At 39.4% G+C, this 21,363-nt stretch overlaps 1 protein-coding gene across 1 annotated transcript; it reads right to left on the bottom strand.

Annotated features, from left to right (window-relative positions):
* Window positions 1-6,492: 6,492 nt before the first annotated feature.
* On the bottom strand, window positions 6,493-19,665 carry LOC110208648 (mas-related G-protein coupled receptor member H-like). Its single transcript, XM_020986770.2, is given in 4 exon segments — window positions 6,493-7,048; window positions 7,050-7,498; window positions 10,958-11,043; window positions 19,656-19,665. Coding segments are annotated over 4 exon segments (1,101 nt in total).
* Between the last annotated feature and the right edge of the window lie 1,698 nt (window positions 19,666-21,363).

Here is a 21,363-nt window from a genome sequence, read left to right as displayed (position 1 = left end):
AGAGACATAAATTGAGATAATTTCAGCAGATTGTAAATTTTAAAAAGACCCTTTCATATGGCTTGGGGCATCTGGTGTGGACTCTATAGAAGGTCTGCTGGTTGAGGACAGCACCATTATCTAGAAACCATCAATTATGCTCATCACACCTGTCAGCAGAGATAGAAAATAGTGTCTATATAGATGATATTTAATGCTATTTAATTATTAAATAATATGTTAATTGGATTTAGTGCTAGAAGGGACCTTAAAGATCAGTCCATCAATCAATAGTCCTTTTAAAGTGCCTAGCTAAGAGCTTAATCATTTATAAGACAGTGTTGCATAGTGGGTGGGGTTAGTGGTAGATTCAGGGCTTTTTGAAAATAAGTAAAACCATTTCCCAGTATCTGTTATGGAGGACAGGATTAGAAGGTGGTGAATGGAATGGACTAGGAGTAGTCAAGAGAGCCCCATCAGTACATATGTTTACAATACTTCTATAAACTTGTTCTTTCCCTAAAAGATGCAAAAGGAATTTTAAAAATTGTCTGCAGAGATGGACAGCAATCTTTTCTTTCTCTGGCTGAGAATCTATTTTCTAGGTTACTGGTGTTTAATAGAGGAGACAGTACAGTTTGCTTGTTTGTTTATCAGTGTCCCTGAGGAGGGCACTGATTTTGGAGTGCTCACGTTGTTCTCTCCCACATGGACATGGGTTATCCTCAAAGACCTTTTGCATTGTGTCTTTCAAGGACTTCCTGGCTCTCTGCCCCTTGAACCAAACACCCACCAAATATACAATCAGGTTAATGGTACTGTTAATGTAAGATAAGAATTCAAGTGTATAAATAATATTGATAAAAATGTAGTTTTCATTCTAGAAGTCAAATAACATCAGCAAAACTCTCAAAGTCTTGACAGAAATAAGAACAGGAACATAGGCTACGTTCCACTGACAGATTGTAAGTTCTTTGAGGGCAGGGTCTGCCTGATTTCATCCTTACATCTTTCTTAGGGTGTTTTAAGAAACTTGCATTTAATTTAATAAGTGAATTGAATTTATAGTTCCATTCTGTAGTAAAGAAAAGAGATGCTAGACAGAAGCCCTGGCTGGTGGGGATGGAAAGGAAAGGAGACTGAATGATTCCTGGAATTTTGTAGAAGAAAAGATGGCTGTATTAGAAAAGTGAAGTGCATTCAACATGTTTATATTTTTGTATTTATTTGAGATACAAGTTCCCCTTCTCAAATGGATATTTTTAAAATGGGAAGGTTTTGTGAGAAATAAAAATATTCTTTTTTTTTTCTTTTGGAATAAAAATATTCTTAAGAAAGTTGCTCATGACTTGCTCCAAATAAAATAGACTGAGAGTATATGTTGAATAAGAGGAGACTCATAGAGCAACAATATAGTTAGGGAGCTGAAAAATGAGAAGTGAAATGAATATACTAACATTTCAGTTATCTGCAGTTCCAACCATGGAGTCCCAAAGAATCTGGGACAACTTTGATTTGGGGCAAGTCCCTTTACCTCCCTGGGTCTCCATTTCCAAATTTGTAAAATTAGGGGGTTGAAGTAAACAATATCTAAGGTCTCTTCCAGGTCCACTTTCCATGATTCCATAAATATTGTCAGATAACATCTTAGGGGATAAGAGGATTTTGAAAGAAAATTGACAATAGGAGAGAACATAAAAGCACAATTAATTGTAAAAACTAGTGCCTTGAAGGCAGAAAAGGATTTCAGTGGGCAGAGACGTGGAACACAAAAGCACCCCCTTCTGGGTATCTTAACACACCTCCATCTATAGCTATAAGCACCCAGTGTCAGTGTTTAATTAACCAGTCAATTAACCAGTAACCAGTACTTACTACATGCTAGACGTTGTTAGTATAGGAGGGATCTAATAGTAACACATTTTCTTACACTCTTACAGGTTTTGCCATTGGAATCAGCATGTTAATATTTGTCTGCTGTGATTTACTTGCAATACAAATCCCAAGTGGTTATTTTTGAAATACTAAGGTTTTATGGGAAATAATATTTTCTTGAGAATTGTGAACTCCTTGAGGGCAGGAACTGTCTTTGCCTTTCATTGTATTCCCTAGAATTTATCATAGTACCTGGAGGTAATAGGCATTTAATAAATGCTTATTGAGTGACTGAAAAGGTTGCTTATATTCCCTAATGTAAACAGACTGATAGTGTGTGCTAAGTAAGAGGAGCCTACAAGGGCAACAATATCAGTCAGTGAGGAAAATGAAAAATAAGAAATTAAGTTAATATGCCAACCCATCAAGGACCTATGAAATCATAAGTGGAGCCCTAAAGTATACCCTAATCCTTTTCAAATTTAGTAGCTAAGCTTTAGAGACTTGGCTGAGCCTCAGAGCCTTGAAGAAGTGAAATTATATAGGTGGGAAAAAGGGGACAATTGACACAATACCAACATCCTAGGAAGAGGAAGTTGACATACATGAACAAGCCCAAGATGTCTATGGTTGCCTTATTGACAGCACAGTAAAGAGGCTCCTTTATGGTAAGAGCAAGGTAAGAGTATTCCCATGGGAGAGAAGTGAGAGCCTCAGCTGGAGAATCAAGAGGCCAGGCTCTTGTCCTGTCTCTCCTTGACACTGGTTGGGTCAAATACTTCACACACATACCTCTTTCCCCCTGACCCTTTCCCTTAGCCTCAGTTCATTCCTCGGAGTAAATTTAGAGGGAGATCTCAGGTTCCTTTTTGCTCTGAAATAGTGATGAACTTAATGTGAACTTACTGTCAAGGATTCTGTCCAGTCTTGAGTTATCCTCCAGCCACTTGCTTTTCTCTTCGAAAACAGCTTCTTGGGAGGGGGGATGCCAGTGTAACTGACTAATTGCCAATTTAGACAGGTGGTTTTTACTGGCAGCTAGACAAAGTACTCATTCACTCTTCAGACAATGTCACCCCAAAGTGCACCTGATGATGCTAACAGGATCTTTTTGTTCTATGTGGAAGCAGGAACTTAAAACGGAATGGCTACGAAAGGTTTTTGAAGTCTTCTGGCCTGATATCAAATCTAGCAATAATCCTGGTGTCTGTGTCCAGTGAGATTTGAAATCTCTTTTGCAGCTGAAATTCTAGTGGTCTATGTTGTTCTGGATATCAGAAGGCCTTGGCTTGGACACAGCTGCTCATGGGGGAGAAGTTGGCATCATTTTGCTTCCCCCACTTCCTCCCCAACAGTCCCCCCATCCCCACCCCATGGGGCACATCTATTGCTTTGGAAAAAAAGTCAGTATAAATAGGCAGGTCATAGAATGACTGCCTAGAAAAATGACTCTGAAATACTTGGTTGGTTAAATTTAAGTGAAATAAACAAACAAAAAGCCAGTTCTTTAGCAGTATAATCTAAGCCATTTTATGGTCCTTCATTTTTGAAGAGGACCAAAATGAACATAGCTAGCTAGCTAGACAGCCATATAGATAGGTAGGTAGATAGATTGGTAGGTTGATAGGGCAGCTGGGTGGCGCAGTGGATAGAGCATAGGCCTGGAATTGAGAAGACCTAAGTTCAAATCTGGCCTCAGACACTTACTAGCTGTGTGATCTTGAGCAAGTCACTTAACCCCGTTTGCTTTAGTTTCCTCATCTGTAAAATGAGCTGGAGAAGGAAATGGCAAACTACTCCAGGTATCTTTGCCAAGAAAACCTGAAATGGGGTCATGAAAAGTTAGACATGACTGAAACAACTGAACAACCACAACACAAAATAAATCGATAGACAGGTAGATAGATAATTTATTAAGATATCACTATATACCAGATAGTGCTAAGTGCTGGGAATACAAATACAGACAAATAAGACCGTCCCTGACCTCCAGGAGCTTACATAATAATGGAGGAAGACAGCACATAAAGGAGGTTTGTAGTGGTAAGCAGCACATGATGTGGAGGTGTCCAGGAAGTAATTTGGCAGTCTGGTTCTGGGCAACAAAAGGCAAAAGTTTCTCAGTCCTCAAGGTAGTGCTCTTAACATCTTGTGTCTTTGAAAACTGTGTTGCTTCTCACTTGTATTTTATAATATTTTAACAAGTTCTTTTTCTGTCTCCTTCAGACACCAAACTCTTGATGTGAAAGAAGCATCACCTTACATTCTTTACAAAGTGATTTAATCCTTTTTATTTATGCAAAAGTTCATTATCTGCTCTTTTTGGCAACCAAACTGCTCACATGTTAAAGACAGCAGTACCTTATATCTGAATGCACATGTATATATACACATATATATATGCATATGTTTATAGACACACACATGCATAGGCATGTAGGTATACACCCATGCATACATGCATGGTCACCCACGTGTGTATATACATGCGCATGTATGCATATGTGTCTATGTCTGTATGTGTTTAGGCATGTGTATATGTCTATACATATATATATATGTGTGTATGTCATAAATATAGAACATTTAAAACAACTGCTGGGTCCAGAGGACTGGGACATTATTTATTCTCTCTCCACTATAAGGCAGCCCTCTCACTGGACCTAGGTATGTAGTCCAGACTGTGTTCAGTTCTAGGGAAGCCTGACCACCTAGAAGAGGGGGTCAGACTTCTTTTATAATAACCTTTGACTCTTTTAAAAATATTTGTAAATTTCTGAACTTAAACACCAAAGAAAAAGAACATTTCCATGTATACAGCAGAACACAAAAAGATCCTTTATGAAACTGTTTCCATTTCACTCTGCCTGCTTAGAAAAAGGATGTAATAAATTCTGTGTGTTAATTTCAAAACTGTCTTGCTTTTCTATGTTTCCTTCTGAACTTTCTTCTGTGCATTAAAAATGTTATGCACGCTTTCTTTCTGTTGGCCTCACTATTGCTGTTCCCTCCTCTCTCTTATCCCATGCCCCTCCCCGAGTAACCAAGAACAAGAAAAGAAACAAACAAAAAATCTTTTGACAGATATGGGCAGTCAAGCAAAACAAATCATAGAGTCCATGCCTAAACATGTTTGACTGTACTTTTGTGTCCCTTGGCCTCTCTCAGGAGGTGGGTAACATGCTTCATCATAGGTCCTCTGTGTCAGTGCTTTGATCAGAGTTCTTAAGTCTTCCAGAGTTGTTTTTCCTTTCCAATGTTGTCTTTGTATAATTTGTTCTCTTGGTTCTGCTCATTCCATTATACATAGTAGTAGTGCTCATAGCTAGTATTTATACTGTGCTTTTGTCTGTAAAGCACTTTACAAACATGATTTTATTTTATCCTCTCAACTTTTATTAAATGCCTCCTATGTGCAACACCTGGAGAAGGCAATGGCAAACCACTCCAGAGTCTTTGCCAAGAAAACCCCAAATGGACTCATGGAGAGTTGGATGTGACTGAAACAAATAAACAACAAACGTGCCAGACCTGCGCTAGGTGTTGTGGAGACAGATACAATGAGTGAAATGATCCCGACTTTCAAAGAGCTTAGGTTCCAACAGAGAAGACAACCCTGACCTGCGTTAAATGTTTTCAGAATAAAGAGATGAGCAGGGTAGTGGGGTGGACAGCAACAACAGCCTTAAAGCCAAAAATATGTGCATTCAAACCCAGCCTCTGCTGCATCCTGGCACCTCTTAAGGTGCAGGGCAACTTTCTAAGACTAAGGCTCAGAAAAAATGCCAGCTTGCATTGGTAGAGGGAATTTTCTAAGAAATCCTTATACCAAGGAAATTGCAGAGGCAGTACCTATCCCTATCCCCTCTACAGGAATAACAAAGAATAAACATAAACAAATATGAAATAGTTAAATACAAGGTGTGTTGGGAAGGAAGGCACTAGCAGGTGGGGGTTAGAGAGTGGAATCAGGAAAGACTTCATGTCCAAAATGGTAAACGAGCTGGGTCTTGAAGGAAGAGAGGGATTCTGTGAGGCAAAGGTGAAAAGGAACACATTTCAGAAATGAAGGCTGACTGACGCAAAGTCACAGAGATGTATGGCAGAGGGCCATGTGTGAGGAACAAAGTGAAGGCAGGTTTAGCTGGATCACAGAATGCAGGAAGAGTTGTTCAGTCATTTCAGTAATGTTTGACTCTTCGTGATGGCATTTGAGGTTTTCTTGGCAAAGATATTGGAGTGGTTTGCCATTTCTTTCTCCTGCTCATTTTACAGAGGAGAAACTGAAGCAAACAGTGAAATGACTTGCCCAGGGTCACACAGCTACTGAGTGTCTGATGCCAGGTTTGGAACTCAGGAAGATGAGTCTTCCTGACTCTAGGCCTGGCACTCCATCCAGTGTTCCACATGCAGGAAGAGAGCAATGTGTAATAAGTTTGGAAAGATAAGTTGGAGCCAGGTTGTTAAGAGTTTTAAAAGCTAAACAGTAGAGTTTATATTCTTATGATCCTAGAGGCAATAGAACCATTGGAGTTTATTGAGTGGAAGAGTGACATGGTCATATCTGTGCTTAAGGAAAATCACTTTTGTAAGTGTTTTGTACAAAACACTTATGAGCTAGGCAGGCACTAATCCATTTTATACTGGCTGATAATCTGTTTTCAGAACATGACTTGTGTCTTTAACAGTGTTCCCACTGGATGACACTGAGATTAGAATACCTTCTTTTCTCTCTCTCATGGGAGCATGGCTTATCCTCAAAGACCCTTTGCAGTGTGTCTTGGATCTTTGCCCCTTGAACCGACCAACCATGGAATAGACAGTTGGGTTGATGGTGCTATTAATACAAGATAATAAATTCAGATATATAAATACTATCGATAGAAATTCATTGTTTTCATCCTGGAAGTCAAATAACATCAGCAAGACTCTCAAAGGCCTTGCAGAGAGAAGGAACAGAATGACCGTGGTGATGATGATGATGTAAAGCTTGGCTGGCTGGCGGTACTTCAGGTTACAGAGGACCTTGCTGAAGAGGGCCAAGCTTGAGAGCACCACGAGAGGGACAAACACGAGGAAGTTCAAGGTAAGCAAAAATACTTCCACCACAGCACATGGTCTAGTGGGGAACCTGGGATGTGTGCCCTGAAGACAGAAGAAGCCTGCTAACTGGGTCACAGAAACGGAGAGTGCTTGCAGCAGATTGGCGCTTTGGGCGTTGGCATTGGTACCAGATGGGGCAAAGGACTGAAAGACCCCTCTCCACACTGATGACTGTCAGGAGGTAGAGGCCGGTGTCGTAGCCAAACAGAATCAGCACGCAGAAGATGAAGTCAACTAATTGTAGTTTGGTTGAGTCATTCTTGGAATAAACCATGTGAACTATAGTATTGGTAGAAATACAAAGTAGGGAAGTTAAGTCAGCCGTCAAGAGGTGAAGGATGTAGGCAGTAAAAGAGCTCTTCTTGAAGTGGAAGATGAGATACCAGATGACAAGTCCGTCGCCAATTGTTCCCAGTATGGAGATGAGCAGAGAAACATAAGTGGAGACATTTTCTGTTGATTGTGATTTCAAGAAGGACCCATTCACCCGGATCTGGGTATCTGATATGGGCTCTGGAGAACTCACAGTAGTTGGAGGGTGCTCCAATTATCTAGAAATCATCAATTCTCTTCCTTAAACCTGTCAGCAGAGATGGAAAATAGTATATATAGATGCTATTTAATTTTGAAAAAAAAAATAGATTCCTAAGATTTAGAGTTTGAAGAGACCTTAGAGACTATTTATGAGAGATATAGTGTAGTAGTTAATGTTAGACCTTCAGTCAGGAAGAGCTGGATTCAAATTCTTTTTTTTTAAATGGCATTTTATTTTTTTCAATTACATAGAAAGACAATTTTTAATATTCATTTAAAAAATTTTTTGAGTTCCAAATTTTGTCCATTCCTCCTTTCCCTCCCCCTCCTTGAAACAGTAAGCAATCTGATGTAGGTAATTATATATGCAATCATGTAAAACATTTTCATATTACTCATGTTGTGAAAGAAGAAACAGACCAAAAGAAAAAAAACCATAGAGGCAGCTAGGTGGTGCAGTGAATAGAGCACCAGCCCTGGAGTCAGGAGGACCTAAGTTCAAATCTGCTCAGACACTTATTAGCTGTGTAACCCTGGGCAAGTCACTTAACCTCAGTTGCCTTAAAAAAAAAAACTACGAAAGAAAGTGAAAATGGTATGCTTTGATTTGCATTCAGATTCCATCAATTGTTTCTCTGGATGTGGAGAGCATTTTTATCATGAGTCTTTTGGAATTGCCTCGAATCACTATTTTGCTGAGAAGAGCTAAGTCATTCATAGCTGATCATCATACAGTATCGCTGTACGGTGTACAATGTTCTCCTAGTTAGGCTCCCTTTACTTTGTATCAGTTCATGTAAGTCTTTCTGGGTTTTTCAGAAACTGGATTAAAATTCTACCTGATGCTTTCAGCTGTATGACCTTGAGCAAGTCACTAACCTCTTTTAGCCTCAGTTTCCTCATCTGTAAAATGGGGGGAAAATAATGCCTGTAGCACTTATATTCATAGGGTAGTTTTGAGGATCAGATGGGATAATGCATATTAAAGTGCTATCACATTAGCCAGATTTTCTCTCTTCCCCCCCCCCCCCCCCGTTTAGAAGATTGAGGCCTAGAGAAGTTTACTTACTTTTCTGAAGACACACTATTGGCAGCTTTTGGCAAAACTAGATCTAAGCCTAAACCTTTACGAACTAAGGTCAGGTTTCTTTCCACTAGAGCACACGTCAGTTGATCTTTTGGTCTGTTTCAATAAGGCAGCTACTGCAATAGCAAGCCACCCTCCTGCATCTCTTCTTTTTATCTCTACCACCACTGTGATTTCTCTCCTCCTAATAAAAAAGAGAAATGCCTCAGAGAAAACCGAACATCAGCATCATGCCCTTAATACCCAGTCAGTAACTTCTTCACCTTTTCACAGTATACTGTCACTGGATACAGAAATGCGGCAGTGTTTTCCCTCTAGGAAAATGTTATTCTCCTTCCCATTCTGTGACTTCACATCTAGCTGTGGTGACACACCTCACTGTGAAGTGATGGCAAAGTCACATCTAGATGTAATGACATACATTACTGTTACTCAGGCTTCTTTGAAGGGAGCTAGACCAGGAGAGAGACTTGTCCTGGCTCAATCACTGGGTTACCATTATTTACCTTTCTGAGTTTAGTTTCTTTAACAAGAAAATGAGGGGGTTAGACTAGAGGATCCCTCAGTTCCTTTTCAATGCTAACATGCTGTGATTTTACAGCTCAAAATTGGGCTGTTTTTACATGACAAAATTTTTTTTCCAACATTGAATGCAGACTTAGGAGGAAAGCAGAGCCCTGAGCATCTTGGGACACTTGGGGGCATTCCCTCACTTGCAAATGGACACTTAGGCCTTAGCTAGACATGCTTTTCTCCAGTGACTTCTATTTTTATGTGTCAATAGCTATTTCTGTCTCTCTTAGGGCAAAAATTCCTGTATGTAGCTCTAAGGAAAAGGGGCTTTAGGTCAGGCTTGTGGAAAGCTTCATTCCAAAGTAGAAACTTGAAGTGGGAGAGGAGAGAAGAAGGAAAAAGATAAAAATGGAATTTCCTAGGCTGGTGTTTTCAGGATGTCCTTCCTACCTGGGAGAGGACAAGTTGAGAGGATTTGAGGCTGTTACACAGAACAGTGAAGTTTGGGACTAAGTGAGAGCAGCCCTATACCATTTGGCTCCAAATGACTTTATCTTAGGGCAATTCTTTGCCGAAACTATTCTAGAAAAACTGGATTACTCACTGATATTGGATCTTCTCCTCTACTTTCTCCCCACTGAGCAGTGATATAGGTTGTTCCCTATGCCTGAATCAAATGAAAAACTGAGGATCAGAGAAATTGTGTCTTGCCCAACTCCATATACCTAGTAAACATCTGAAGCAGTATTTGAACCTGGCCTTCCTGAATCCAAGAGTAGCATCCTATTCCCTTTGCTATGGTGACTCAGTTTCCATATCTGAAAAGTGGGAGTAATAATACTTTCACCTATCTCAGAGTTGTTGTGCGACTTTAAATAATATATGGGATATTGCATAAATGACAGCATCATTTGCAGAGTAGGTGATCAGTCAGTTGATGTGGAATGCTTGTCAAAACTATTTTAAAAATTATTTATTTTAAATATTAAATTTTTATTGAGTTCTAAGTGCTCTCCCTTCTTCCAGTCCCTCCCCCACCCATTGAGAAGGCAAGTAATAAAATATTAATTATACATGTAAAATGCAAAGCACATTTCCATATTAACCATCAAAACCAATATTAGTAAGGAATGGTTAATGCCTTTATTCAAGACCATTAGTAAATGAAAGTATATTTACATTTCCACATGTATCTGTTTGTGCACATATATATATATATATATACACACACACGCACACACACATGCATACACACACACGCACACACACACACACATATATATATATGTATATATATGTATATATATATATATATATATATATATATATATATATATATATATATATATATATATATATACATGTGCATACATATACATTTGAACTCCATATGATATCAGGAAGCCCAAGACACACTGAGCTCTGCTATTATAAAACTTGAAGAAAGTAATTTCTCAGTTTTTAAGTGTGTAAAATGTTAGGAGTTTGGACTGGACCATCTTCAAGACCTCTTCCTTCTCCAATTCCCATGATCCTATAAATATTTTAAGGTCGTAATACCTTAGGGCAAGGCAAAAAACGGATTTGGAAGATAAAACACTTTGGTAGTATAAGTAAACACCAGAGCTCTATTAATGGATTTTTAATCATCCTTTTATGCTGTGGACCTTGCAGACTTTCCATCAATAACTATAAGTACTCATTGTCATTGGTCAATCAGTCAGTTCACTTAGTACCTACTAAGCACTATCAATCCAATAAGAATCTAATAGTAACAAATTTTCTTATGGTCTTAAAAACATTTACATTAGAATCAATACGCTGACACTTGCCTGTTGGTTACTTGAGAGAAAACCTCCTCCTTACCCCAAATGTATAATTCTGAAATACTAAGTCTCCATGGAAAATGACATTTTCTCGAGAAGGTTGCTCATGTCCCCCTAGAGTGTGAACTGAATAAGAGAAGTCTGCAAAGAAGCAGTATTTCTATTAGAAAACTGAAAGATGAGAAATTAAATAAATACACAGACACAGCAGATACCTACAGTTTTATCAATGGAGCCCCAAAGCAGATCCCAACCCTTCTCTAGACTACTAAATTAGACTTAAAGTTATCTGAGACTTAGAGAGTTGAAAAAATGAAATTATAAGAGAAGGGAAACACTGGATATTGTAAGAATGGTTTACAAGCACAAATAAGCCCAACGCTGTCTAGTTATTTTATTGAGCCCAGCACACAACGGGCTAAGATGACGGTTGAGAGTAGGACCTGCTGTCCTCTGCAGGAGGAGTATGAGACCTGCTCCGGTTGTCAAAGACCCAAGCTCTTGTCTCAGTTCTGCTCTGGACTCTTTGAATTGACTATATTGGGTCTAACCACTCACTTCCCTGAGCCCTAGTTTCCTCTTTTGTAAACTGAGGACTTGACTCTGATCCCTAACAGCTCTGAAATAGTGATGAATAGAGAGCATAAACTTACGGTCAAGTTTCCTTATCCCAGGACTGTCGGCCAGACAGGTTGGTTTTCACTCCATAGATAGCTTCTTGGGGAAGCAACCAGCATGACTTGGTAATTACCATTTCAGGAATTTGGTTTAGGGTCTGACTGGACAATGTGACCATCTCTTGCTGATAAACAAAGACCAGCACTGACCTACGATCACCCCCAGATTGTACCTGATGGAATTAGAGGGGACAACAAGAGGTTGGACTTGGAGGGACCAAGGAGGGTGCTTGAAGACTTTTAGGGTTAATATCAATCTGGCAACATTCTGCTCTCAGAAGCTTATCTTAGCTTGCATCTGTGCCCAGTGAGATTTGAAATTTCTTTTGCAGATGAAATTGCAGCTGTCTGTGCCATTATGGACATTGGAGGTCCTTGACTTGGATGTGAAGCAGCACAGGATGGAAGCCAGTTTTTTGTCAGTAGAGGCTAAGAGAACAAGCATTTATTAAGTGCCTGCTCTGTGTGAAGTGCAGTGCTAAGGGCTAATTTAGTCTCAAGTCTAAAGGATCATAGATAGAAGAGAGCTTAGAGATCATAGAGTCCAGCTACTAAATTTTTTAGATGAAGAGCTTGAGGTTCATAGAGGTTGGGGCTTACCCCTGGTAACACAGCTAGTTAGTGGCAGAGGTAGTAAATTTTTTTTTAGACGATTGGGGTTAAGTTACTTGCCCAGAGTCACCCAGCTGGCAAGTGTCTGAGGCCAGATTTGAACTCAGGTCTTCCTGACTCCAGGATTGTGCTCTATCTGCTGCCTCTGAGAGGCAATAATCTTAAACCCACATCTCTGGATACCTATAATAATAATTGTTCACATTTATGTAGTATTTCAAAGCTGGCAAAGCATAGTTACTGCATATCTTATTATCCCCATTTGACAGATGAAGAAACTAGGGTTCAGAATAGTTAAGTGCCTTGGAGAAGGTCACACAGGTAGGAAGGGACAGAAAGGTCAGGGGGGTAGGTAGTGCTGGGCCTGGATCTGGAAGACCTAAGTTCAAATTCAACTTAGAAACTAGCTGTGTGAACAAGTTAACCTCTGTTTGTTTTAGTTTCTTCAGCTGTAAAATAGGGATAATAATAGCATCTACCTCTCTGAGTTATGAGAATCAAACAAAATGGTATTTGTAAAGTGCTTATCACAATGCCTGGCACATGGTAGACACCATAAAAATGCTAGCAATGATGATGATGATGATGATGATGGATTGGAACCCAGGCCTTCCCAATTCCAAGTCTAGTGAACTTTCCACCATGGAAGTTTTGACTCTTCCATAAATTACCTCAACCTATCTTTACAGTGGGGTTGCCATCTTTCCTTTCCTGTCTGTGGCCCTGTTTCATGGCAAAGAACTTATCTCTTGACCAACAGCCAGGTTTATCTAGTCCAGTGCCAGGTTTTGTTATATGTTCGGAAGCTAAAAAGAGGGTGGGAACCTGAGGAGCTATTTAGTAGCTATGTGATGTTGGCCAAGACAGTTAATCTCTTGGTCTGTTTTCTCATCTTTAGAATTTAGGGGTTGAATTAAAAGATTCCATAGAACATATGTAGTTATGTGCATATTTAATACATGTATATATTGTTGTTGTGTTGTTCAGTCATATCTAGCTCTTCGTGACCCCATGGACCATAGTATGTTAGATGCTTCTATTCATCACTGTCTCCTGAAATCTGTCCATGCTCATGTTTCTTGCTTCTTTGTTGTTGTTTTTTTTTTGGCTAGGCAGTGGGGTTAAGTGACTTGCCCAGGGTCACACAGCTAGTAAGTGTTATGTGTCTGAGGCCAGATTTGAACTCAGGTCCTCCTAAATCCAGGGCTGGTGCTCTATCCACTGCGCCACCTAGTTGCCCCCATGTTTCTTGCTTCTTTGACACCATCTATCCATCTGTTGTCCCCTTCTCCTTTTGCCTTCAATCTTTCCCCACATCAGGGTCTTTTCCAATGAGTCCTGTCTTCTCATTATATGGCCAGTGAATTTAAGCTTCAGCTTTGGCATTTGTGCTTCCAAAGAATAATTTGAATTAATTTCTTCAAGTATTGACTAATTTGATCTCTTTGCTATCCAAGAGACTCTCAAAATTCTTCTCCATCACCACAATTGGAAAGCGTTGTTTCAGCAGTGCTCAGCTTTCCTCATAGTCCAAAGCTCACAGCTGTCGCTAATGGAAAAACTGTGGCTTTGGCCATGAGGAACTTTGTTGGCAAGGGGACATCTCTCTGCTTTTTAGTACGCTGTCCAGATTTCCCATAGCTTCGCTTCCAAGGAGCAAGTATCTTTTAATTTCACGAATGCAATTACCATCTCCAGTGATCTTTGAGCCCGAGAATGTAAAGTCTGACCATACTCCCATTTCTTCTCCCTCTGTTTGCCAGGAGTTGATGGGACCAGTTTTCAAGCTCTTGGTCTTAAATTTTTAAGCTTCAAGCCAGCTTTTATACTCTCCTCTTTCACCTTCATCAAGAAGCTTCTTAATTCTTCTTTACTTTTTGCCATCAGAGTGGTATTGTCTGCATATCTGAGATGGTTGATATTTCTCCCAGCAACCTTAATTCCAGCTTTTGATTTATTTAGCCTAGCATTTCACATGATGTACTCGGCACATAAGTTAAATAAATGTGGTGACAATATATACAGCCTTGTCATAGTCCTTTTCCAATCTTAAACCAATCAGTTGTTCCATATTTAGTTCTAACTTCCTTCTCATAGAGATTCCTCAGGAGACAAGTAAGATGACCTGATACTCATCTCTTTGAGGATTTGCCACATTTTGTTATGATCTGCACAATCAAAGACTTCAGTGTAGTCAGTGAAGCAGAAGATGTTTTTCTGGAATCCTTTGCTCTTCCATAATCCAGGAATTAGGATGTAAATTGGGCTTTTCTAATCCAGTGACCACTGTTGTATTTTCCAGATTTGCTGGAATATTAAGTGCAGTACTTTAACAGCATCATCTTTTAGGATTTTAAATAGTTCAGCTGGCATTCTGTCACCTCCACTAGCCTTATTGTTAGCAATGCTTCCTCAGGCCCACTGGACTTCATTCTCCAGGAACAATGGCTCTAGATCAGCAACCACACCGTCTTGGTTATCGGTGATGTTAAGATCTTTCTTGACTAGTTCTTCTGTATATTCTTGCCACCTCTTCGTAATCTGTTTTGTATTTCATGATCTCATGGACCATAGCATGTCAGACCCTTCTATCCTTCACTGTCTCCTAAAGTCTGTCCAAGCTCATGTTTCTCACTTCTTTGGCACCATCTATCCATCTGTTGTCCCCTTCTCCTTTTGCCTTCAATCTTTCCCAACATCAGGGTCTTTTCCAATGAGTCCTGTCTTCTCATTACGTGGCCAAAGTATTTAAGCTTTAGCTTTGGCATTTGTCCTTCCAAAGAACAGGAATTTTTAAATTTCTGTTAAGTCCCTACCATTTTTGTCTTTTATTTCTGTCAAGTCCCTGCCATTTTTGTCTTTCATTTCTGTTAAGTCCTTACCATTTTTTTGTCATGCACGTTTTTACATGAAACATTAATAATATCTCTAATTTTCTTGAAGACATCCCTAGTCTTTCCCATTCTCTTGTTTTCTTCTGTTTCTTTGAATTGCTCATTTAAGAAAACTTCTCTATGCTATTCTCTTGAATTCTGAATTCAGTTAGGTATGTCTTTCTCTTTCTCCTTTCCCTTTTGCTTTCCTTTTTCCCTAGCTGCTTGTAAAACCTCATCAGACAGCCATTTTGTTTTCTTGCTCTTTTTCTTTCGAATGTTTTTTATTGTCGCCTTCTGTACAGTATTGTAAACCTCTGTCCACAGTTCTTCAGGCACTCCGTCTACCAGATCTAATTCCTTAAATCTATTCATCATTTCCACTTCATATTCATAAAGGATGTTATTTAGGTTATACCTTTACAATGTGATAGTTTTCCTACTTTCTTCAATTGAAGTCTGAAATTTGCAATAAGAAGCCCTGGTCATAGTCAGCTCTAGGTCTTGTTTTAACTGACTATAGAGCTTCTCTACCTTTGGTTACAAAGTACAAAATCAGTCTGATTTCGATATTGACCATCTGGTGATGTCCATGTGCACAGTCAGTTACCCTTTGGGCTGTTGAAAACAAGTGTTTGCTATGATCAGTGAGTTATCTTGACAAAACTCTATTAGTCTTTGCCCTGTTTCATTTTGTACTCTGAGGCCAAACTAGCCTGTCATTCCAATTCTCTTTTGATTTTGTATGTTAGCATTCCAGTCCCCTGTGATGAATGTGACATATTTTTGGGGCATTATTTCTAGATGTTGTAGGTCTTCATAGAAGTAAGCAACTTTGGCATCTTTGGCATCAGTGATTGGACTATAGACTTGTATTACTGGGATATTGAATAGTTTGCCTTGGATTTGAACAGATATCATTTTGTCATTTTTGAGATTATACCCCACTACTCCTTTTCTCACCCTTTTATTGATTACAAGGGCAACTCCATTTTTTCTAAGGGATTCTTGCCCACAGTGGTATATTCACCCATTCTCATCCATTTAAGCTCACTGACAATGAAGATGTCAATGTTTAAACTTTCCATCTACTGTTTGACCATATCCAGCTTAACCTGATTCATAGACCTTACATTCTAAGTTCTTATACAATATTATCTTTGCAGCACTGGACTTGCCTTTTATCACCAAGTACTTTCACAGCTGAGCTTCCTTTCATCTTTGGCCCAATTGCTTTATTCTTTCTGGAGCTGCATATGTGTGGTTATGTATATATACACACACATATACAAGGGGACAAATCAGGGAAACATCTGTTTGTCATAGGAAAGGTCCGGTGCAGAATAGATCCCCATATATGCTTCTGTTTGGGGATGGAATTGTGCTGACTGCATCAAGCCCCAGAACATTGTAGAGCCTGCTCAGTTGCACATGTACACACCTTCCCTGTGGTGAGCAACGAAGGAAATGATTTACGACTCAGATGAGAAGAATTATCTTTGTTTTCTGAATGTGGGCTTGAAGTTTCTTTTTAAAAAAAATTTAATTTATTTATTTTTGCAGATCCAAGCATTTATTTTTTTCTTTTCCTTTTTTAAAATTTATTTAAATATTTATTTTTAGTTTTCAACATTCACTTTCACAAGATTTTGAGTTCCAAATTTTCTCCCCATCTTGCCCCTCCCCCACCCCAAGACAGCATGCATTCTGAATACCCCTTCCCCTAATTTGCCCTCCCTTCTATCATCCCCTCCCCTTTTCTTATCTCCTTCCCCTTCTGTTTTCCTATAGGGCAGGTTAGGTTTCTATACCCCATTGCCCATATATCTTATTTCCCAGTTGCATGTAAAAACAATTTTTAACATTTGTTTTTAAAACTTTGGGTTCCAAAATCTCTCCCTTCTTCCCTCCCCAAACCACCCTCATTGAGAAGGCAAGCAATTCAATACAGTAGTCATGCAAAACACTTCCATAGTAGTCATGTTGTGAAAAACTAACCATATTTCCCTTCATGCTGTCCCAACCCCTGTTTATTCTATTCTCTCTTTTGACCCTGTCCCTTCTTAGATGTGTTTGCTTCTGATTACCCCCTCCCCCAATCTGCCCTCTCGTCTATCACCCCCCGCTTCTCCCCTGTTCTCTTGTAGGGTAAGATAGATTTCCATATCCAATTGAGTGTGTATGTTATTCTCTCCTTAGGGCTTGAAGTTTCTTAAGGCAGGCAAAAGTGGTGCAAGAAAGGTGGATATTATGAATCTGGTTTATCTAGAAATAGTGAACATCTATAGTGTGTCAGCAATAAATGGGACCAACTCAAGTCTGTTCAAAGTATTGGTAGAATACTGTAAGTAGTAAGCTGGAGCTCAAAACCTTCCATGCTGTCCTGTTTGGAGCACAAATAGAGTGTAGGGTTGTGCTATGTTTTGTCCTCATACGTTATGTGTGTTCACATGAGTCTGTCTAGATCTGGCTTGAAGGAGGCATCAATAGATGTATCTTCAGTCTCTTCCATCCACCCTTCTTCAAAGGAGATTGATTCTTACCAGAGAGGAAGCAAGAGGTTGATGGCAGAGGCAGGACACCTTGCTTCCTTCAGAGAAAGGGTACTAGGCTAGAATTATATATACCTGCTCCCTTAAAATTTACTAGTCTAGGTGAGATAATTTTTAGGTTCACACTAAGTTCCTGATCACTGTCCTTTAACAAGCAAGGAGTGACTCAAAAAATATATATATATATATCTATGACTTGACTCCCTTCTCACCAAATGCCAATTTTACAATAAACCCACTTGGCAAATAGCAAATGAGCTCATTTATTCAGAATTCAGAGAAGTTATAAAGATTAAGACCATGCCAGGCAACATACAGAATGAATGAGCTTTGCCACTGGGAGTGAGATAACTCAGAGACAGAGATGGGAAGACAAGCAGAGAGAGAGAGAGACATAGAAACACTCAGAGATAGTGACACACAGAGATAGAGGGACAGAGACATACGCATAAAAACAGAAAGAGATGGAGACACCCAGAAACATACACAGAGAGACAGAGACACATACAAGTATAGAGACATGCAAAGAGACAGAGACGTACATATAAAGACAGAAAGAGGTGGAGACACACAGATAATCTGTCCTACCCAGGCTGCCAGCCAAATGCAGTTGGTGTCTATGCTTTCATTCCTATGCTATCTTGATTATTTTTTTTTAATTAAAATTTGAAAGCCAGCAATCTTGGTGAATGATTAATGACAGCAGTGGGGAGAAGGATAACTTCTTTTATTCTTAAGAAGAAAGAGATGCTTTTATTCCCCTTGGCAAGATGCAATGAGAGATAGTTGAGGTGTTGCCCCTTTTCCTAACTGAAATGTGGGTACCATTATTGGTGTGGGCTAAGGTGTGGTGGGGAAGCTGGCCCCTGAGTCCCCAAGCAGAGAAACAGTACATAAATTTAAAAATCATCCTATATGCCAGTAAGAGAAATAATCGAGACCATATGTTATGGATTTTTATCATTATATCCAGGATCATTATTATTACCCATAAACTCCATCACAAGTGGGAGATCTTAATGACATATGCATATGTTTATCAGCTGCCTTCCCATTACAGGTGACCCACAGATAGAAGTAATCCCTAATGCAAGGTGAGGGTTGGGACCAATTTCATTGCTTAAGGTTCTCTGGCTTTTGTTTCTCCACCATTTTAGCCTGAGGCATTGAAACAGTAGCTGTCGAGGGTGTATTTGGTTTGGCTTTGATGAAAATTTCTGAAGCTGGCCCTCTAGCACTGGAGATGCAAGCTGCTGAATCACTGAGGCTGCTGCTAGCTATGTCTGGTGTTAGAGGAATTCCAGTACCAAAGCCTGGGCCCCTCAGATCTCTCAAGGAAAGCTACATGCATTATTATTCCCAAGACACATTAATTACTCATTCTCGTGAACAGTCCTCTAACATGTGTGGACATTTTATAGGTGAAATTCCATTTATGCTGGTACCTTTATTCTAACATATCTGTCTGTCTGGCTATCTGTATGTATATTTGTGTGTACAACTAGGTGGTGCAGTGGATACAGTACTGGGACTGGAGTCAGCAAGACCTGAGTTCAAATCTAGCCTCAGAAACTTACTAGCTGTGTGACCTTGGGCAGGTCTCTTAACACTGTTTACCTCAGTTTCCTCATCTATAAAATGAGCTAGAGAAAGAAAGTGTAGACTATTCCTGTTTCTCTGTCAAAACAACTCCCCCCAAAAAGGGTTCACAAAGAGTTGGACGTGACTGAAATGACTATATCTATCTATCTATCTCTCTATCTATCTATCTCTCTATCTATCTATCTATCTATCTATCTATCTATCTATCTATCTATCTATATGTATATGTACATATGTATATATATACACATATATATACACATATGTGCATATGTAAACATTTATACACAGATACATATTTACGTACACACACAAATGCTTTGCAAACCCTAAACTTGCTATATGGATGGGCTGTTCTCTTTTATTCCAAATCTCTTCTTTTACATGAGGACCCTGAGGCCCAGAGATGTCAAGTGACTTACCTGAGGTCATACAGGTAGCAGAGCTAGACCTTATTTATATACCTTTGTGATGGTAAGGCTAGATGTCTCTTCATTATACCATGACATGTCAACTGATTCTTAAAGACAGTTTCTGTAAAACAGCTATGGACAGAAAAATATGCAAAACCCCTGACTGTTATTTCTTTCTCTCCTTCCATCCCTACAAATAAGTTATTTTCTAGGATTTCTTTCCTTTGTCTAAAAAGGAGAGGTACCTCAGTGAGAAATGGATATCGAGAGGAGAAAGGCCTTTTTAAAATTGGTTCACTCTGGGCCTTAGTTCCTAGCCAGTAATATTATCACTATTTTAGAGTATACCATATTTTCCTTCATAATTGACTTGTGTTTTTTTCCTCCAGGAGAACATTATTCTCCTTTTCCAATTAAAATTCTCCTTTTGCACCTAGCTATATGATAGATGTGATTGTCAGTATAAGCTTCTTTGAATTTCTTTATTAGATGAAATTAGCTTGGTAAGAACACTGGTTGGGTGGGGGCAGCTTGGTGGTGCAGTGGATACAGCACCGGCCCTGGAGTCAGGAGGACCTGAGTTCAAATGTGGCCTCAGACACTTACTAGCTATGTGACTCCAGGCAAGTCACTTAACCTCAATTGCCTCACACAAAAAAAAGAACACTGGTTTGGAGTTCAGGGACCACTTGATGACCCTGAGCAAATTATGACCTCTCTGGGCTTCAGTTTTCCTCCACTATAAAATTGTATCAGATGCCCTTTTAGGTCTGACATTCCATGACCATATTGGGCATTTTTCATGTAGCAAAAAATGTACACCAGCATCTAGTGTGGAATAGGAGAAAGGCAGGGCCTCACCACCCTGGGGCATTGCCCTCTTTGCAGATGAGAGCTCAGTCCTCAGCTAGACAGCCCTTCTATTTTTATGTGCTCAATAACTTTTTCTGAAGTCCCATCAGTACAAAATTCCTGTATGTAGCCCTGGGGAAAACTGGACTTTAGGTCATACATGTGGAAAACTTTATTTCAAAATGGAAACTTGATGAGGGAGGCAGGGAAGAAGAAGGATTTAGATAAAAATAACCTCTCCTAGACTGATGTTTTCAAGACCTTCCTGCTACGTGGAACACTCCCACAAATGATCTGAGAGGAGAAAGGTCAGAGGATTGTTCCAAAGTAAGATGGAGAGTTGGGCTTAACCTGTGGACTGAGCCTTGGAAGAACTGTGAACAGGCAGTTTGTCTTTGGGATCCACTTCTCACTGCTTTTTTCTTTTTGAGTTTTTCCCATGCTCAAAGGCCAGTGAAGTAGGTACTATTATTAATTCCAATTTACAAATGGAAAAAAAACTGCAGGTCAGAATGGTTAAGTGACTTGCCCTCAATTACTAAATATCTGAAGCCATATTTAAACCCAACCAAGTCTTTCTGGTTCTTGGGGTGTGCTTGTAATTGTTTAACAAACAGAGGGGAAAGGTATGCATGACATATTTTTTAAAGTTTAAGTTTGAATTATTAGCACTTTCTTAAATCTAGACAATCACAACAATATATCAAGCCCTGATCCATCATGTTTACCTATTTCCCAGGTGTAAGTGCTAACAATAAAAATTTAACAATCAGCTTGAGCCAGTACAGTTGATTCTAGCATACCACTGATATACACTGGGTTTTTATGAGCCTTAGTTACTTCATCTGTAAAATGGGGGTAATAA

This window comes from Phascolarctos cinereus, unplaced genomic scaffold, assembly GCF_003287225.1.
Source record: "Phascolarctos cinereus isolate Bilbo 61053 unplaced genomic scaffold, phaCin_HiC Scaffold_5;HRSCAF=322, whole genome shotgun sequence".
Taxonomy (NCBI): domain Eukaryota; kingdom Metazoa; phylum Chordata; class Mammalia; order Diprotodontia; family Phascolarctidae; genus Phascolarctos; species Phascolarctos cinereus.
The sequence above is the reverse complement of the archived record's forward strand: the minus strand, read 5'-3'. Positions and strand labels throughout refer to the sequence as shown.